Source organism: Eretmochelys imbricata, chromosome 1, assembly GCF_965152235.1.
Source record: "Eretmochelys imbricata isolate rEreImb1 chromosome 1, rEreImb1.hap1, whole genome shotgun sequence".
Taxonomy (NCBI): domain Eukaryota; kingdom Metazoa; phylum Chordata; order Testudines; family Cheloniidae; genus Eretmochelys; species Eretmochelys imbricata.
In genome coordinates, this window is record NC_135572.1 from 265,429,647 (window position 1) to 265,442,074 (window position 12,428).

Sequence of the window (12,428 nt, forward strand, 5' to 3'; positions counted from 1 at the left end):
ATGCTGTGCCTGGTACCAGGGGGAAGGCCAAGCCACCTCTGACACCAGCTGGTGGGGAAATTCCATGGTTAGGGACAGCATCCCCTGTTAGTACCAAGGAGAGACAATCTCCCCCTGCACTGGCAGGGTTCCCCAGCCTGGAGACCGAGCGTTCTGCAGGTGCAGGACATTACCATCCTCCTACTGAGCTAAGCCTTGGGCTTGGTCTCCCACAGGGCCATCACTTCACCCCAGCCTGGTGAAAGCGCACCCTAACCTTGCCAAAGAATCATTTCCCTCCTTTGCACACTCAGGCTTGGGAGCTCCTCTCCACTCTTTCAGTGCACCCCAGGGCAGCGCCCCCTTCTGGTGCCCTGGAGACATTTTCATCCCAGCCACCGTCTCCCGCTCCACTAATCACACCCACTGGTGCCTAGAGATGTCCTACCAGAATAGTGGACAGCCACCTCTTCCCAGCAGATGGGGAGCCTGGTTTGGGGCGTTCCCATGAGAACCTTTCCTGCACTGGGTGCTGAAAGGTCAAGGCCAAGGACATCACAGGAGCCAGCACAGTTGGGACAAAACGACCCCTCCTGTGGGGTTTTTATTAGAGGAGGGAAGCAGGTCCCATCAATCTTGTTTGAAGGAGATGACTTTGAACCCGCCCTTCACACCCAGATAGCTGATCTTGTCGTAGTTGTGCCTGTTGGGGAACTCCACCTCGTGCCCGTCTGGCAGCTTCACCCTGAACTTGTCTCCCAGGAAGCTGATGATAAACTGTGAGAGCAGGGAGCAAGAACAGGAATGGGGAGGGGAGTTAGCATCAAATGCAAACAACTGGCTGGCAACAGCAAGCACCCGTCCCTACTGCCTGGGTGGAGAGGCCCCGATTCTGCTGGCCTTAGGCAAGGTGCTGGGAACTGAGCTCAGTAAATGCCTTGCAGGGTTGCGTGCCAGAGGCCCAGACCCTCAGAGGTATTTAAGCACCTAACTCCCATTGAAATCAGAGCGACCAGCTTGTCTCTCAGGAAGTTGAGCTCTTGCCTACACCGGGAGACTGCGGACAACGTCTCCCCCACAGCTGCTAACTCTGGTTCAGCTGCACGGGCGGTGGCAATACAGGGAGCCCTAATGTAGACAAGGCTCCTGCACCCGCCACTGTTTTAAAGCACTGCGTTGCTTAGGCCTGCTCTGGACCGGGTGGGACAGCACATGAAATACCAGCGGCTGCAGGAGCTTTGCCCCACTGGCTCGCCCACTGTTACCCCACCAGTGGATCTGACTTGGGGTTACCAACAGTGGGGAAATGCCACTTCTAGCCCCCAGCGCAGACAGTGTGAGGGGACAGGACAGACCTGGGTCTCTTTAAAGAACAAAACTAATAACTGATCACTGGAAATGAATCATCTCCTTCCCACGGGTACTCCCCTGCTCCACCCAGCCCAGCCCAGGGAGCACTGAGCAAGGAGAAGGAACCGTTTCCAAGCCACAGAGAAACAGGGTGATCGAACTGTGCAATGCTAAGAGGCAAACAAAGAGCTGGCCAAGGCAAAGGGAGGTTATAAATAGGGGCCCAAGAGTCTCATTCCACAAAACACTGGAGGGAAGAAAATAAGGGGTGGGAGCAGGGAGAGAATGATTGATACTAATCTGAGAGGGAAGAGGGATCTGCTCCCCACAGCCCTCTCCCTCCCCCAGCGAAGGCATGAGCACCTGCTGGGCAGAGGCACAGGGGTCTTGAAGGCAGGTCACAGGCAGCCTCTAGGAGGCCTCCAGCAAGGGCAGGGTTAAATGGCGAGAGAACAGGGTCTGTGGGGATTGGGACTCCGAGCAGCCCGATGAGGAGGGTTCAGGGTCGCAGGAGCCAGAGACGCTGGTGGGGAGAAACAACACCTGCAGACGCCAGCCAGGAGGGGAAGAAGGGGGGACCGAGTAAGCACCTGGCAGCTCATCCAGCCGCCAACCCCGCCCCGCTTTCCCAGGAGCCCCCTCACCTTGACCTCCGAGCCCCTGGAGAAGGGCAGGTGGCTGTCGCGGTACTCCGACTGCCAGCAGTTGGCACATTTGGAGTTGCAGACGATGGTGGATTCATTGAAGCGAGGGTTGAAGTGCAGCCCCAGCTCACTAGTGCTCTTGCCAAGGTTAATCGCAAAGCTGCAGGGTGGGAGCAGAGCAGGCATTGGAGAATCCCCCCACGGAGCCAGACTTGCTGCTACAGGAGCCCCACCCATGCCCGAAGGAGGGCAGTTGAATCAGTTACACCCACCTCTCCTTTTACCAACTTCATGGCAGGCAGAGGGTTCCGCCCTGCCAGTTTTAGGGAGAGCTGGGACTTCTGGCCCAAGTTCCACTTTCCCTGAAGGAAGGTCAGGCTTGTGGCTCAGACACCAGCCTGGGACTCAGGAGAGCTGGGCTCAGCTCCCAGCTCTGACACCTTGGCTGACCACAGGCAAGTCACTTTAACCTCTGTGCCTCAGTTTCCCCATCCACAGACAGGGCCAGGACATTTGTTGAGCACTCAATTACTAGGGTGATGGGGGCTGTATAAGACAGAGAGATGGACTGAAGGACTAATCTCTGCATCAGACAGCAAAATCCTGGTACAGCCAGGGAAACTGGCATGCTGCCCCCATCTCTGTAGCCCATGCCCCCCTCATCTGAGACAGCTCTCTCACACTCACTTTTCAGCATCACTGGAGACCTTGCCCTTTATCTTCAGGGTGCTCCCTGCTTTCAAGTCCAGGTTGAAGATTTCAAATTTCTCCTGCAGCAGAGAGACCTGACGTCATAAGACTCCCTGGGTGACCCATGCCCGCCCCCTGACCCAAATGAAAGGGAATGAAGCTCAGCAATTCCACCTAAGCAGGGACAAAGGCCAGGAGCAGGTCCCCTGCCCTCCAGTTGCCACCTCATGGCCCCGAGCCAGGACCATCCTGGTAGCCTGCACTCCTTGCTTGGCAAGGGGAAGAGGTGGGATTGGGCATGGAAACCAGAGAACTGGCAAGGGGAGGGGAAATGAACGACTGAGCGGGTGTGATGACAGCAAACACAAAGGCAGAATGTGAGAGCCCACCGATACAGGAGAATAGCTGAGAGCAAGAAAAGGAAAGACGGAGAGACACCGCAATCCTTACAGACATCCTCCTTGCTGGTCCTGGACAGACGCGGCTGGGAGCTACAGAGGATCTGGCTCAGGTACACCTCCCCACAGGAGATCTTATAGGCCTAGTGTCGCCAAGAGTTACACATTAACAGCTCTCTCCCACCCCTCCAAGCCATAGAGGAAGGCTGTAAACCAGGAGACTTTGACCCCAAGAATTATCAGCTCCACAACTTCCTCTGACCAAGAATGGACGGGTCTTGATCAATACCCTGCCCCAGCCCCGGCCCGGTTCCCTGATAAGGGATCAGTGCTCTGATGACTCAGGAAAGTTACTCCAGTTGCCTGACCCCAAGGGGGTTTAATCACTAAGGGACATTGACATTACACTCACCACTAGAGGAGCCTCCTCCTGGCCACTCCAGGGATTAGCACTTCCCAGGTGCTATGGCCTCTTCTGGCAGTCTTTCAGCTCATCTCATTCTCTCACCCTGCAGCCCTTCTTGCTCCAGGAGCTGCAGCTTCCTGTTTGTGACTTGGTCCTGCGGCCAGGCCACTATGGTCCTCCCCTTCTGGGATATCAAAGGCTTTTGGGGCAAACTGTTCCAGGCAGCCTGCTTTGCACTACCTCATCAGATCCGTTTCCCCAGTGGCTGGGAGGGGAACCCAGGCCTCCCTCTACTCCCGGCTCCAGCTCAGGGGCCCTCTGACCTATCCCAGACTTTGCTGCCTTCCCCCCAAGCCTCTCCTACCTTGCTGGCTCTCCCCACCTCCCTGGGTTTGCCAGCCCAAACTCCCACCTCCCAGGGAGTAACTGTGGACTAGCCTCTATAGTCCCAACCATGCCGCCCTTCTGCCAGGCAGTGACTGCAGCCTACTTCCCTGTAGCCCCTTTCTGCTCCCCACTCCCGGGCTTTATACAGGCCCCTCCTGTTCCTGCCCAGCTGAGTCTCCTATAATTAATCCCTGCTCCCTGGCACCTCCTGCAGGTGAAGCATGGGGAGTTCACTGGCCCAACTGCCATCCAAGTCTTGTGAGGGGGTGGAGACCCCCATGGGCGGCGTGTAGAAGAGGCCAGGGGAGGTTAAGCCTACCCCAAAACAACTGGCCATGCGGGGGGGAAATGCCGCGGCAGCGTGGGTCACCCCTCCGAAGGCACACTGGCCTGCCACCGCCTTCGGAGCACCGGAAGCGAAGCTCCACAGAAGTGGGGAGGAGGCACCAGCACCCGAACCATGACCCCGCCTGCACTCCACCCCGCCCCCACGCCGCCTCTTCCCCCAAGGCCCCGCCCTCACGCCACCTCTTCCCCCGAGGCTCCCCCCACCCGCCGCTCGCTTCTCTCTGCCCCCTCCCCTCCGTCACTCATCTGGGGCAGGAAAAAGTGATGGGGCTGTGGCCCCTTGCCCCCTGTTCTGGGAAGGGGGTAGAGAGGAGCAAGTGGTGGGCAGGGGGACCTCAAGGGAGGGAACGGAGAGGAGCGAGTGGCGGGGGGGCCCTCAGGGGAAGAGGCTGGAAGAGGTGGAGTGATGATGGAGCTTCGGGAGGGAGAGGCCAAGCAGAGGTGGGACCTTGTGGGCAGGGCCACAGTCCAGGTGCCGGTGGCCCCCCACACTCCTAGAGAGCTCCCAGTCCCTCACACCAAAAATCATAATATTCAAAGGACCAGTCACTTACCCCAGGACAACTGCACTTAAGATTTGACTCCAAAGATGACACTTGTAGAATAAACTAGCCTATAATAAACTAATTACAAATGTATTAACTAAGAAAAAGAAGTAAGGGAGTTATTGACAAGGTTAAAGCAGGTAAACACACACACACACGAGTTACAGTCTTAGGTTCCAACCGGTGGCAGAAGCATCTATAATAAGCAAGCTCTATATGTCCTTAAGGGCTAACCCAGGCCAAGCGCTGGGGATCTTTTGCTTATGCTTAGTAATCCTTTCCCCTCAGAATCTGAGCAGCATAAAAAGAAAAGGAGGACTAGTGGCACCTTAGAGACGAACCAATTTATCTGAGCATAAGATTTCGTGAGCTACAGCTCACTTCATCGGATGCATAAGCAGCATAACGATACAGTTTCTCCTTGTCAGGAATTTTTATTCGCTTCCCCCAGAGTTCAAGCTGATGGAACGAGTCCACATGCATGTCCCCTGTTCATGGCTGGAGGGGGAAACAATCAGCAAAGTATTTTGTCCTCTGATGTTCCACAATGACTTGTCTGGTGTCTATGGGCCTTCTTTTGTTGGACAGGAGATGAGACCTCTTGTGGCAAACTAGTATTTCACACTTGGTAATGCTGCTCTCCAGATTTAGAATTTCAGAGCCAACTCTTTAATATTGTCTAACACGGGATACAGCTACTGTAAGTGAGATTAACACATGCAGCAACTCACAAGCATTTCATAATGTCTAAACACGAAATAGGTTTTTATAAATCTAATACCTATTTTAACAATACTAACACCTAGACTAATCCAGCTATGCATTTGTCAGTGTTCAGTGAGGCCTAGGGGCCTTGACAAGAGCTGGCACCTGGTCTGTCAACGTCACAGGACCATCACCCCATCTGCTCCTTCCCACTCCCACCCCACAAAAAAGTAATGTCCTAGCTGTTCTCCTCCCAGGAGGGAGCATTGGCCTGGCTGATCTCTTTAGCCTCCCCTCCCCCAGTAACAGCTACAATTCAGTGGGAAACTGGGACTGTCAGATTTCATGGAGGGAAATGATCTTGTCGAGGCGCAGAGGGGACGCTCCGATGTGGTCGATGGGAGAGGATGGGGGTTTCCCCAAAAAAGGGAGCAAGAGCTCGAAAGACAGAAGTTACTCCAGAAATCCCCCTCTTCCTTCTCACTTCAGATAGCGGCTGCATGCAAATTCACACTGTCCTTGCAAAGCAGATGGTAAGGGACAGTCTCTGCTCCCTCCACACAGAGGCAGATTAAGGTTTTGTGGGGCCCTGGACCAGAGCAAGAGGCCTTTCAGCACCACAACTGAACCACATATATACACATAGAGAGAGCCCTTTTCGTGGTGCATTGGGGAGGGGGGAATTCATCCCTGCCATGTGCCATATAGATTCCGGGAAAACCCGCAGCGTAGCAGGCTTCTCCAATGGGCACACAGTCAGCGTAGCCAGCTCCGTAACCCTGGAGCAGGGGCGTTGGTGGAGGAGCAGGAGAGGACAGGGCACTCCCGAATGCCAGCTATTTGGCAGTGGTGCAGTGGTCTACAGAGATTGTTGCAACCATTGTGTAAATTATAGCTGCCCTGACCGACAGTAAAGGGCCAAATCAGCCCCAAGTTAGGGGAGGTGCATTGCCTGCCCTCTTGGTCCCTGCACGGGCTCGGAACGAATCCCGCCATGTGTCAGCAGAGCTTGTAACCGCAGGGAGGCCTCCACGGTGTTTGATGGAGAGACTGCAGATGGATCTCCGGCTTGTCTCTGCAACATAGCATCTCCGTGCTGCTGACTTGCATCTGAAGACTGGGATGCAGGGTGCAGTCTCCCCTTTAGCTGGAGATCAGGTTGGTGGAGAATCAAGTCTCAGGCTCCAAAAGAAGTCCCAGCACATGATAATCTTGTTCTGCTTCTTTCTAGGTTTGTGAAGGTGTGTCACAGAGGAATCGCCACTGAAGGGCATCTGCAAAGGAGGAAGATGGTCTGTGCAGTGAGCTGGGGGGGGGAGAAGGGAGGAGGAGAGCTTGTGGGGGAAAGGAGGAAGCAGCTCTGTCGGCCAGCACAAGCCAGGCTGCAGCCCCCAATGGTGGGGATCCAGCAACCCGAGCTGCCCATACACCTAGCTCCACCAGTGCCTGGATCAGCCTCCTCCAGGCCACATCCTCTTGGATGCCTGGTGGAGGGCAATGGGCCTACCACTGGCTGCCCTCTCCTGGTGGTGGTGGATGCCCCCTCCCTGGACACAGAGGGGGCATGCAAACTGCGCCCAGGTGCGGGTGAATGCAGCCCCACCCTGTGGGAATCGTGCCTGAAGGGAGACCCCACAAATGGCAGGAAGCGTTTAACCCACTTGAGCCACGGGAAGCCTCTATCCCAGAGGTGGGCAAACTGCGGCCCGTGGGACCCTCCTGCCTGGCCCCTGAGCTCCTGGCCCAAGAGATTCGCCCCCGGCCCCTCCCCCGCTGTTCCCCCTCCCCCACAGCCTCAGCGCGTGGTGCTGCCGGTGTTGTGTATTAAACGGCTCCACGTAGGAACGTGCTGCTGGTAGCAGTTACGGGGAGCAATTTACTACACTACACCGGCGCAACGCTCTGGGGGGCAGGGAGCGGGGGGGGTTGGATAGAGGGCAGGGGAGTTCAGGGTGGTGGTCAGGGGGGCGGGGGTGTGGATGGGGTTGGGGCAGTCAGAGGGTGGGGGGGTTGAATGTGGGCTGGGATCCCGGGGGGGCAGTCAGGAAGGAGGGGGGGTTGGATGGGGCAGTGGGGGGCAGTCAGGGGCAGGGGTTCCGGGGGTGGTCAGGGGACAGGGAGTGTGTGGGGGGTGGATGGGGCAGGGGTCCTTGGGAGGCCGTCAGGGAACGGGGGGGGGTTGGATGGGGCAGGAGTCCAGGGGGGGCCATCGGGGGCGAGAAGCAAGTGGGGGCGGATGGGGGTGGGGGCACAGCCTGGCACAGCCTCCCCTAACCGGCCCTCCATACAATTTCCAAAACCCGATGTGGCCCTCACACCAAACAGTGTGCCCGCCCCGCTCTACCCTAACCAAATTTGCGCTTTGCAGCTCCATGTATGGTCAAGGACAGTAGGGGGCGCTGTGCAGCACCATGCGGAGCCCTCACCCCAGAGTGACTAACTGTCACCAGCAGCACGCCTCGCGAGGATGAGCCAGGCTTTCAACAGGATGTGAGGCTACAATTCAGCACAGCTAAAATGAGACAATCAGATGAGAGGTGGGGGACCTAACTGTCATATGGAGAAGAGCATGGGAGTTAACACCTTACTAATGACCACAATTTACATTTATAGTCCTGTTCATCCCAAAGGGCTTTACAAACTGTACATAGGAATCGCAACACTGAAAGGCAGCCACCTCTGGGATGGAACAGGGCAGCTGATTAACAGTGTATGGCAGCAACAGTTCTGGCCAGGAAGGGGAGGAGAATACCATTTCTAAAGAGAAAAGCAGAGAATGCATTTACTAAGTTGGAATTTGGATGGGGGGGAGGGATAGCTCAGTGGTTTGAGCATTGGCCTGCTAAACCCAGGGTTGTGAGTTCAATCCTTGAGGGGGCCATTTAGGGATCTGGGGCAAAAATTGGGGATTGGTCCTGCTTTGAGCAGGGGGTTGGACTAGATGACCTCCTGAGGTCCCTTCCAACCCTGATATTCTATGATGATTCTATGATTAACATCCCTATAAGGCTACCTAACCCCTTGCTTCGAGGAGATCTCTTAGGCCCTTGGGAGTGCTTTCAAAATCTCAGACCTCTTGAGGTGGACACAGCTGCCAGTGTCACATACATGTCCCGGCTGTAGCAACCACAACCTTGAACATGGCATTCAATAGTTTTAGAGAAGGAATAGAGAGTTCAGTCCTGCCCTGACGGGCTGCAAAGACAACAGCTCTTTAATCCTTGATCCCTCGCTGTTGTCAGAGCTCATTTAAAACAGGGGAGAGATTGTTACATGGATTTCAGACAAAGAGATGGACATTATTAGGTGCATTTGTTTCTTAATGGGAGAGAGAGACCAGGTGAGCGTGGAGCCAAGAGGGACATCCAAGGCTTTTCAGTTTCTCACTCTAGGCCGGTATGATCCCTACATGTGTGAAAAGCGTCTGGGGGCTTTTAATGATCACAAGTGATCCAGGCCTTAGTTTCCCAGCTCATCCAAATGGCAGCACCTGCAGCATCTTCCTAGCACTATGCTGGGGACTGGGTCCATGCAGACCCAGGGGGAACAGCGCCCCCTAGTAAATCACCAGCACCATTTCCTCTGCACGGCCTGGTCTCCAAACAAACTTGCACTGAAATCACAAAACTTGTGACTGAAACCCGGTTTCATTATTTCGGTGCCAGGCTGTGTGTGGACCAGGCCTAAGTGCCTGTTCAAGATACTAAAAGAGCTGGAGAGAAGACATACTCTTGCTTGGAGTCCCAGCCATTCATATGACATTATTTTCTAGCACTTAAAATAATTTTTACTCCCTGACAAGATGCTGCCCCTTACCCAACAACTATTTATTTCCCTGAATAGGCTCTTGGGAAGGATTTCAGCAAGCGATTTTTAAAAACCCAAATAAAAATCAAGAAGCCACATGATTTAAGCAAGGCCTGGGAGCCAGAAGACTCAGTTCTGAGCCTGGCACACACAGTGATTCCCTGTGATGGCCTTGGGCAAGTCACTTCTCTTCTCTGCAGGAACTGATCTCCACTTAAAATGTAGGTCAACATAGCTGTGGCGTTCAGGGGTGTGAAAAATCCACCCCCAGCCCACCCCGAGCGCTGTAGCTAAGCTGACCGAACCCCAGGTGTAGACACTGTTAGAGCAGTGGAAGAATGCTTCCATCAACCTAGCTACCGTCACTCAGGAAGGTGAAGTTCCTACAGCAACAGAAAAACCCCTTCTGTCACTGGAGTCAATGTCTACACTATGGGGTTGTAGCGCAGTAGCTATGCCGCTATAGCACCCATAGGGTATGTCTACGGTATGAAATTAGGTTGAATTTATAGAAGTCGGTTTTGTAGAAAGCGGTTTTATACAGTCGATTGTGTGTGTCCCCACACAAATGCTCTAAGTGCCTGTAGTCGGCGGAGCGTGTCCACAGTACCGAGGCAACCGTCGACTTCCGGAGCGTTGCACTGTGGGTGGCTATCCCACAGTTCCCGCAGTCTCCGCTGCCCATTTGAATTCTGGGTAGAAATCCCAGTGCCTGATGGGGCTAAAACATCGTCGTGGGTGGTTCTGGGTACATATCGTCAGGCCCCCGTTCCCTCCCTCCCTCCATGAAAGCAAGGGCAGACAATCGTTTTGCGCCTTTTTTCTTGAGTTACCTGTGCAGACGCCATACCACGGCAAGCATGGAGCCCGCTCAGCTAACCGTCACCATATGTCTCCTGGGTGCTGGCAGACGTGGTACTGCATTGCTACACAGCAGCAGTTTATTGCCTTGTGGCAGCAGACAGTGCAGCATGACTGGTAGCCGTCTTCGACGTAGTCCTGGGTGCTCTTTTAATCGGGCGCCTGGGCAAACATGGGAGTGACTCAGCCACGTCATTTCCCATTCATCTCGTGGCGATTGAATCCTATCGGCAGTGCGTTGTCTTTTAATCTGCAGCTAGCAGAAGACGATGGCCAGTAATCATACTGCACCGTTTTCTGCCGAGCACCCAGCAGATGAGGATGGCTAGCAGTCCGACTGCACAGTCTGTTGCCAGCAAGATGTATAAAGATAGATGAAGTGGCTCAAAATAAGAAATAGACCAGATTTGTTTTGTATTCATTTTCTCCTCCCTCCCTCTGTGAAATCAATGGCCTGCTAAACCCAGTTTTGAGTTCTATCCTTGAGGTTTTGAGTTCTGTCCTTGAGGGGGCCATTCAGTTTCTTGCAAAGCCACCCCCTTTGTTGATTTTAATTCTCTGTACGCCAACCCTGTAAGCCATGTCGTCAGTAGCCCCTCCCTCCGTCAGGGCCACGGCAGATAATTGTTCCACGCCTTTTTTCTGTGCAGACGCCATACCACGGCAAGCATGGAGCCCGCTCAGATCACTTTGGCAATTAGGAGCACATTAAACACCACACGCATTATCAGTATATGCAGCACCAGAACCTGGCAAAGCGAAACCGGGCGAGTAGGCGACGTCAGTGATGAGGACATGGACACAGACTTCTCTCAAAGCACGGGCCCTGCCAATGTGGGCATCATGGTGCTAATGGCGCAGGTTCATGCGGTGGAACACCGATTCTGGGCTCGGGAAACAAGCACAGACTGGTGGGACCGCATAGTGTTGCAGGTCTGGGATGATTCCCAGTGGCTGCAAAACTTTCGCACGTGTAAGCAGAGTCAGGATGAGCTCCACCCTGACATCTGGTGGTGAGGTGTGGCAAGTTGTGGAAAAGAACTTCAGGGGCCAATCTCATTTGCATAGGCACACCCACCCCGCCTGGAATGAGGCCATAGCTGCCCAAATGGTCACTTTGGCTGCTGTGGGATCCCCAGTGTCTCTGTTATTGGGGCAGGAAGAATAAATTATTACCCTGATTATGGGAATCAAGGACAGTGGAACTGTACTTGGCCTTTTGTTATGATGGAGGGAGTCGCCATCAACTAAGTAGCACTCGCTAGGCAAGGGACATGGGTTCCAAAACTCTGTGAATTGAGAGAGGTTGGGGACAGGTATTAATACTTGGTGACAGGCCCCCTGTTAATTGCACTTCCTCCTCTCTCCACTGTGGAGTATCAGAGCTAATTTTGATTCTATTAGGAGTCTAGTTACAGGCTGCTGAGCTGAATTCACTTTGGGCTAATGGTGTATCAGCACTGAGGCTCCTCTACTACAAGCTGAAATCACAAAAGAGCTAAACTTACTAAAAGCTGAATTCACTGAGTGTTGTATTAAGTAGTGGGAGAGCCTGAAGCTATATGGTGGAGCAGTTTGTGGGACGGTGAGCAGAGCGGCTGGCAGAGCAGAGCAGTTTGCGGGACGGTGAGCAGAGCGGCTAGCAGAGCAGTTTGTCGGATGCCTAGAGCAGCTCATGGGGTAGCTGGCAGAGCGGAGCCCCATGGAGAGGTGGGGCCATCAGCTTTGGACCACGTAAGGTGCCCCTTAACCCCCTTCCCCCCCCCATCTCCACCCAGGTTGGGAGGTAAAACTCTACAGAAACTTTTGAACTCTGGGGCTGCCCTGACCAAGGACAAAGACTTTTGGGTCGTTGGACTTTTGGGACTTTGGGTGATTTTGGGTTGCTGGATTCAAGAACCAAAGGGAAAGGACATGCCCCAGTTTGCTTGGGGTGGGTTTTGCTCATGGGTTGTGTTATGAATCCTGTTGGTGGTGTTTCCCCAACATAATGCCACATTGTTTCTCTCTGTTATTAAAGGGCTTTTTGCTACACTCAGACTATGTGCTTGCAAGAGGGGAAGTATTGCCTCTTGGAGGCGCCCAGCGGGGGTCGTATATATTTGTCCCAGGTCACTGGGTGGGGGCTCAAGCCAGTTTTGCATTGTGTTATTGGAACGGAACCCCTAGATACTGAACCCGGCCCTTGTTGCTGCCAACTCTGACAGGCAGAAGGGTTACACATGCGTAAGGGCACTTTCATGGAACTTTGACTTCCTTTCCCCTGCCTTGAGGCGCAAGAATACCAAGATGAGAGCAGCCCTCACAG

The 12,428-nt window shown here is 54.1% G+C and overlaps 1 protein-coding gene across 1 annotated transcript; it reads right to left on the bottom strand.

Annotated features, from left to right (window-relative positions):
• Positions 1–609: 609 nt before the first annotated feature.
• Positions 610–6,536, bottom strand: LGALS2 (galectin 2). Its single transcript, XM_077833710.1, has 4 exons — positions 6,405–6,536; positions 2,661–2,743; positions 1,974–2,133; positions 610–756 (listed from the first exon to the last, which is right to left on the bottom strand). Exons 1-4 carry the CDS (start codon positions 6,534–6,536, stop codon positions 610–612), a joined length of 522 nt encoding a protein of 173 aa, XP_077689836.1.
• Positions 6,537–12,428: the final 5,892 nt, after the last annotated feature.

Bases quoted from the DNA above. Each gene is read 5' to 3' on its own strand.
- LGALS2 (XM_077833710.1), bottom strand. From the start codon at position 6,536: ATGTTGCAGAGACAAGCCGGAGATCCATCTGCAGTCTCTCCATCAAAC. The intron at 2,744-6,404 runs GCAATGCACCTC...TCTCTGCTGCAG, and splicing joins TGCAGGGACCAAGAGGGCAG to GAGAAATTTGAAATCTTCAA. The intron at 2,134-2,660 runs GTGAGTGTGAGA...CCCACCCTGCAG, and splicing joins GTCTCCAGTGATGCTGAAAA to CTTTGCGATTAACCTTGGCA.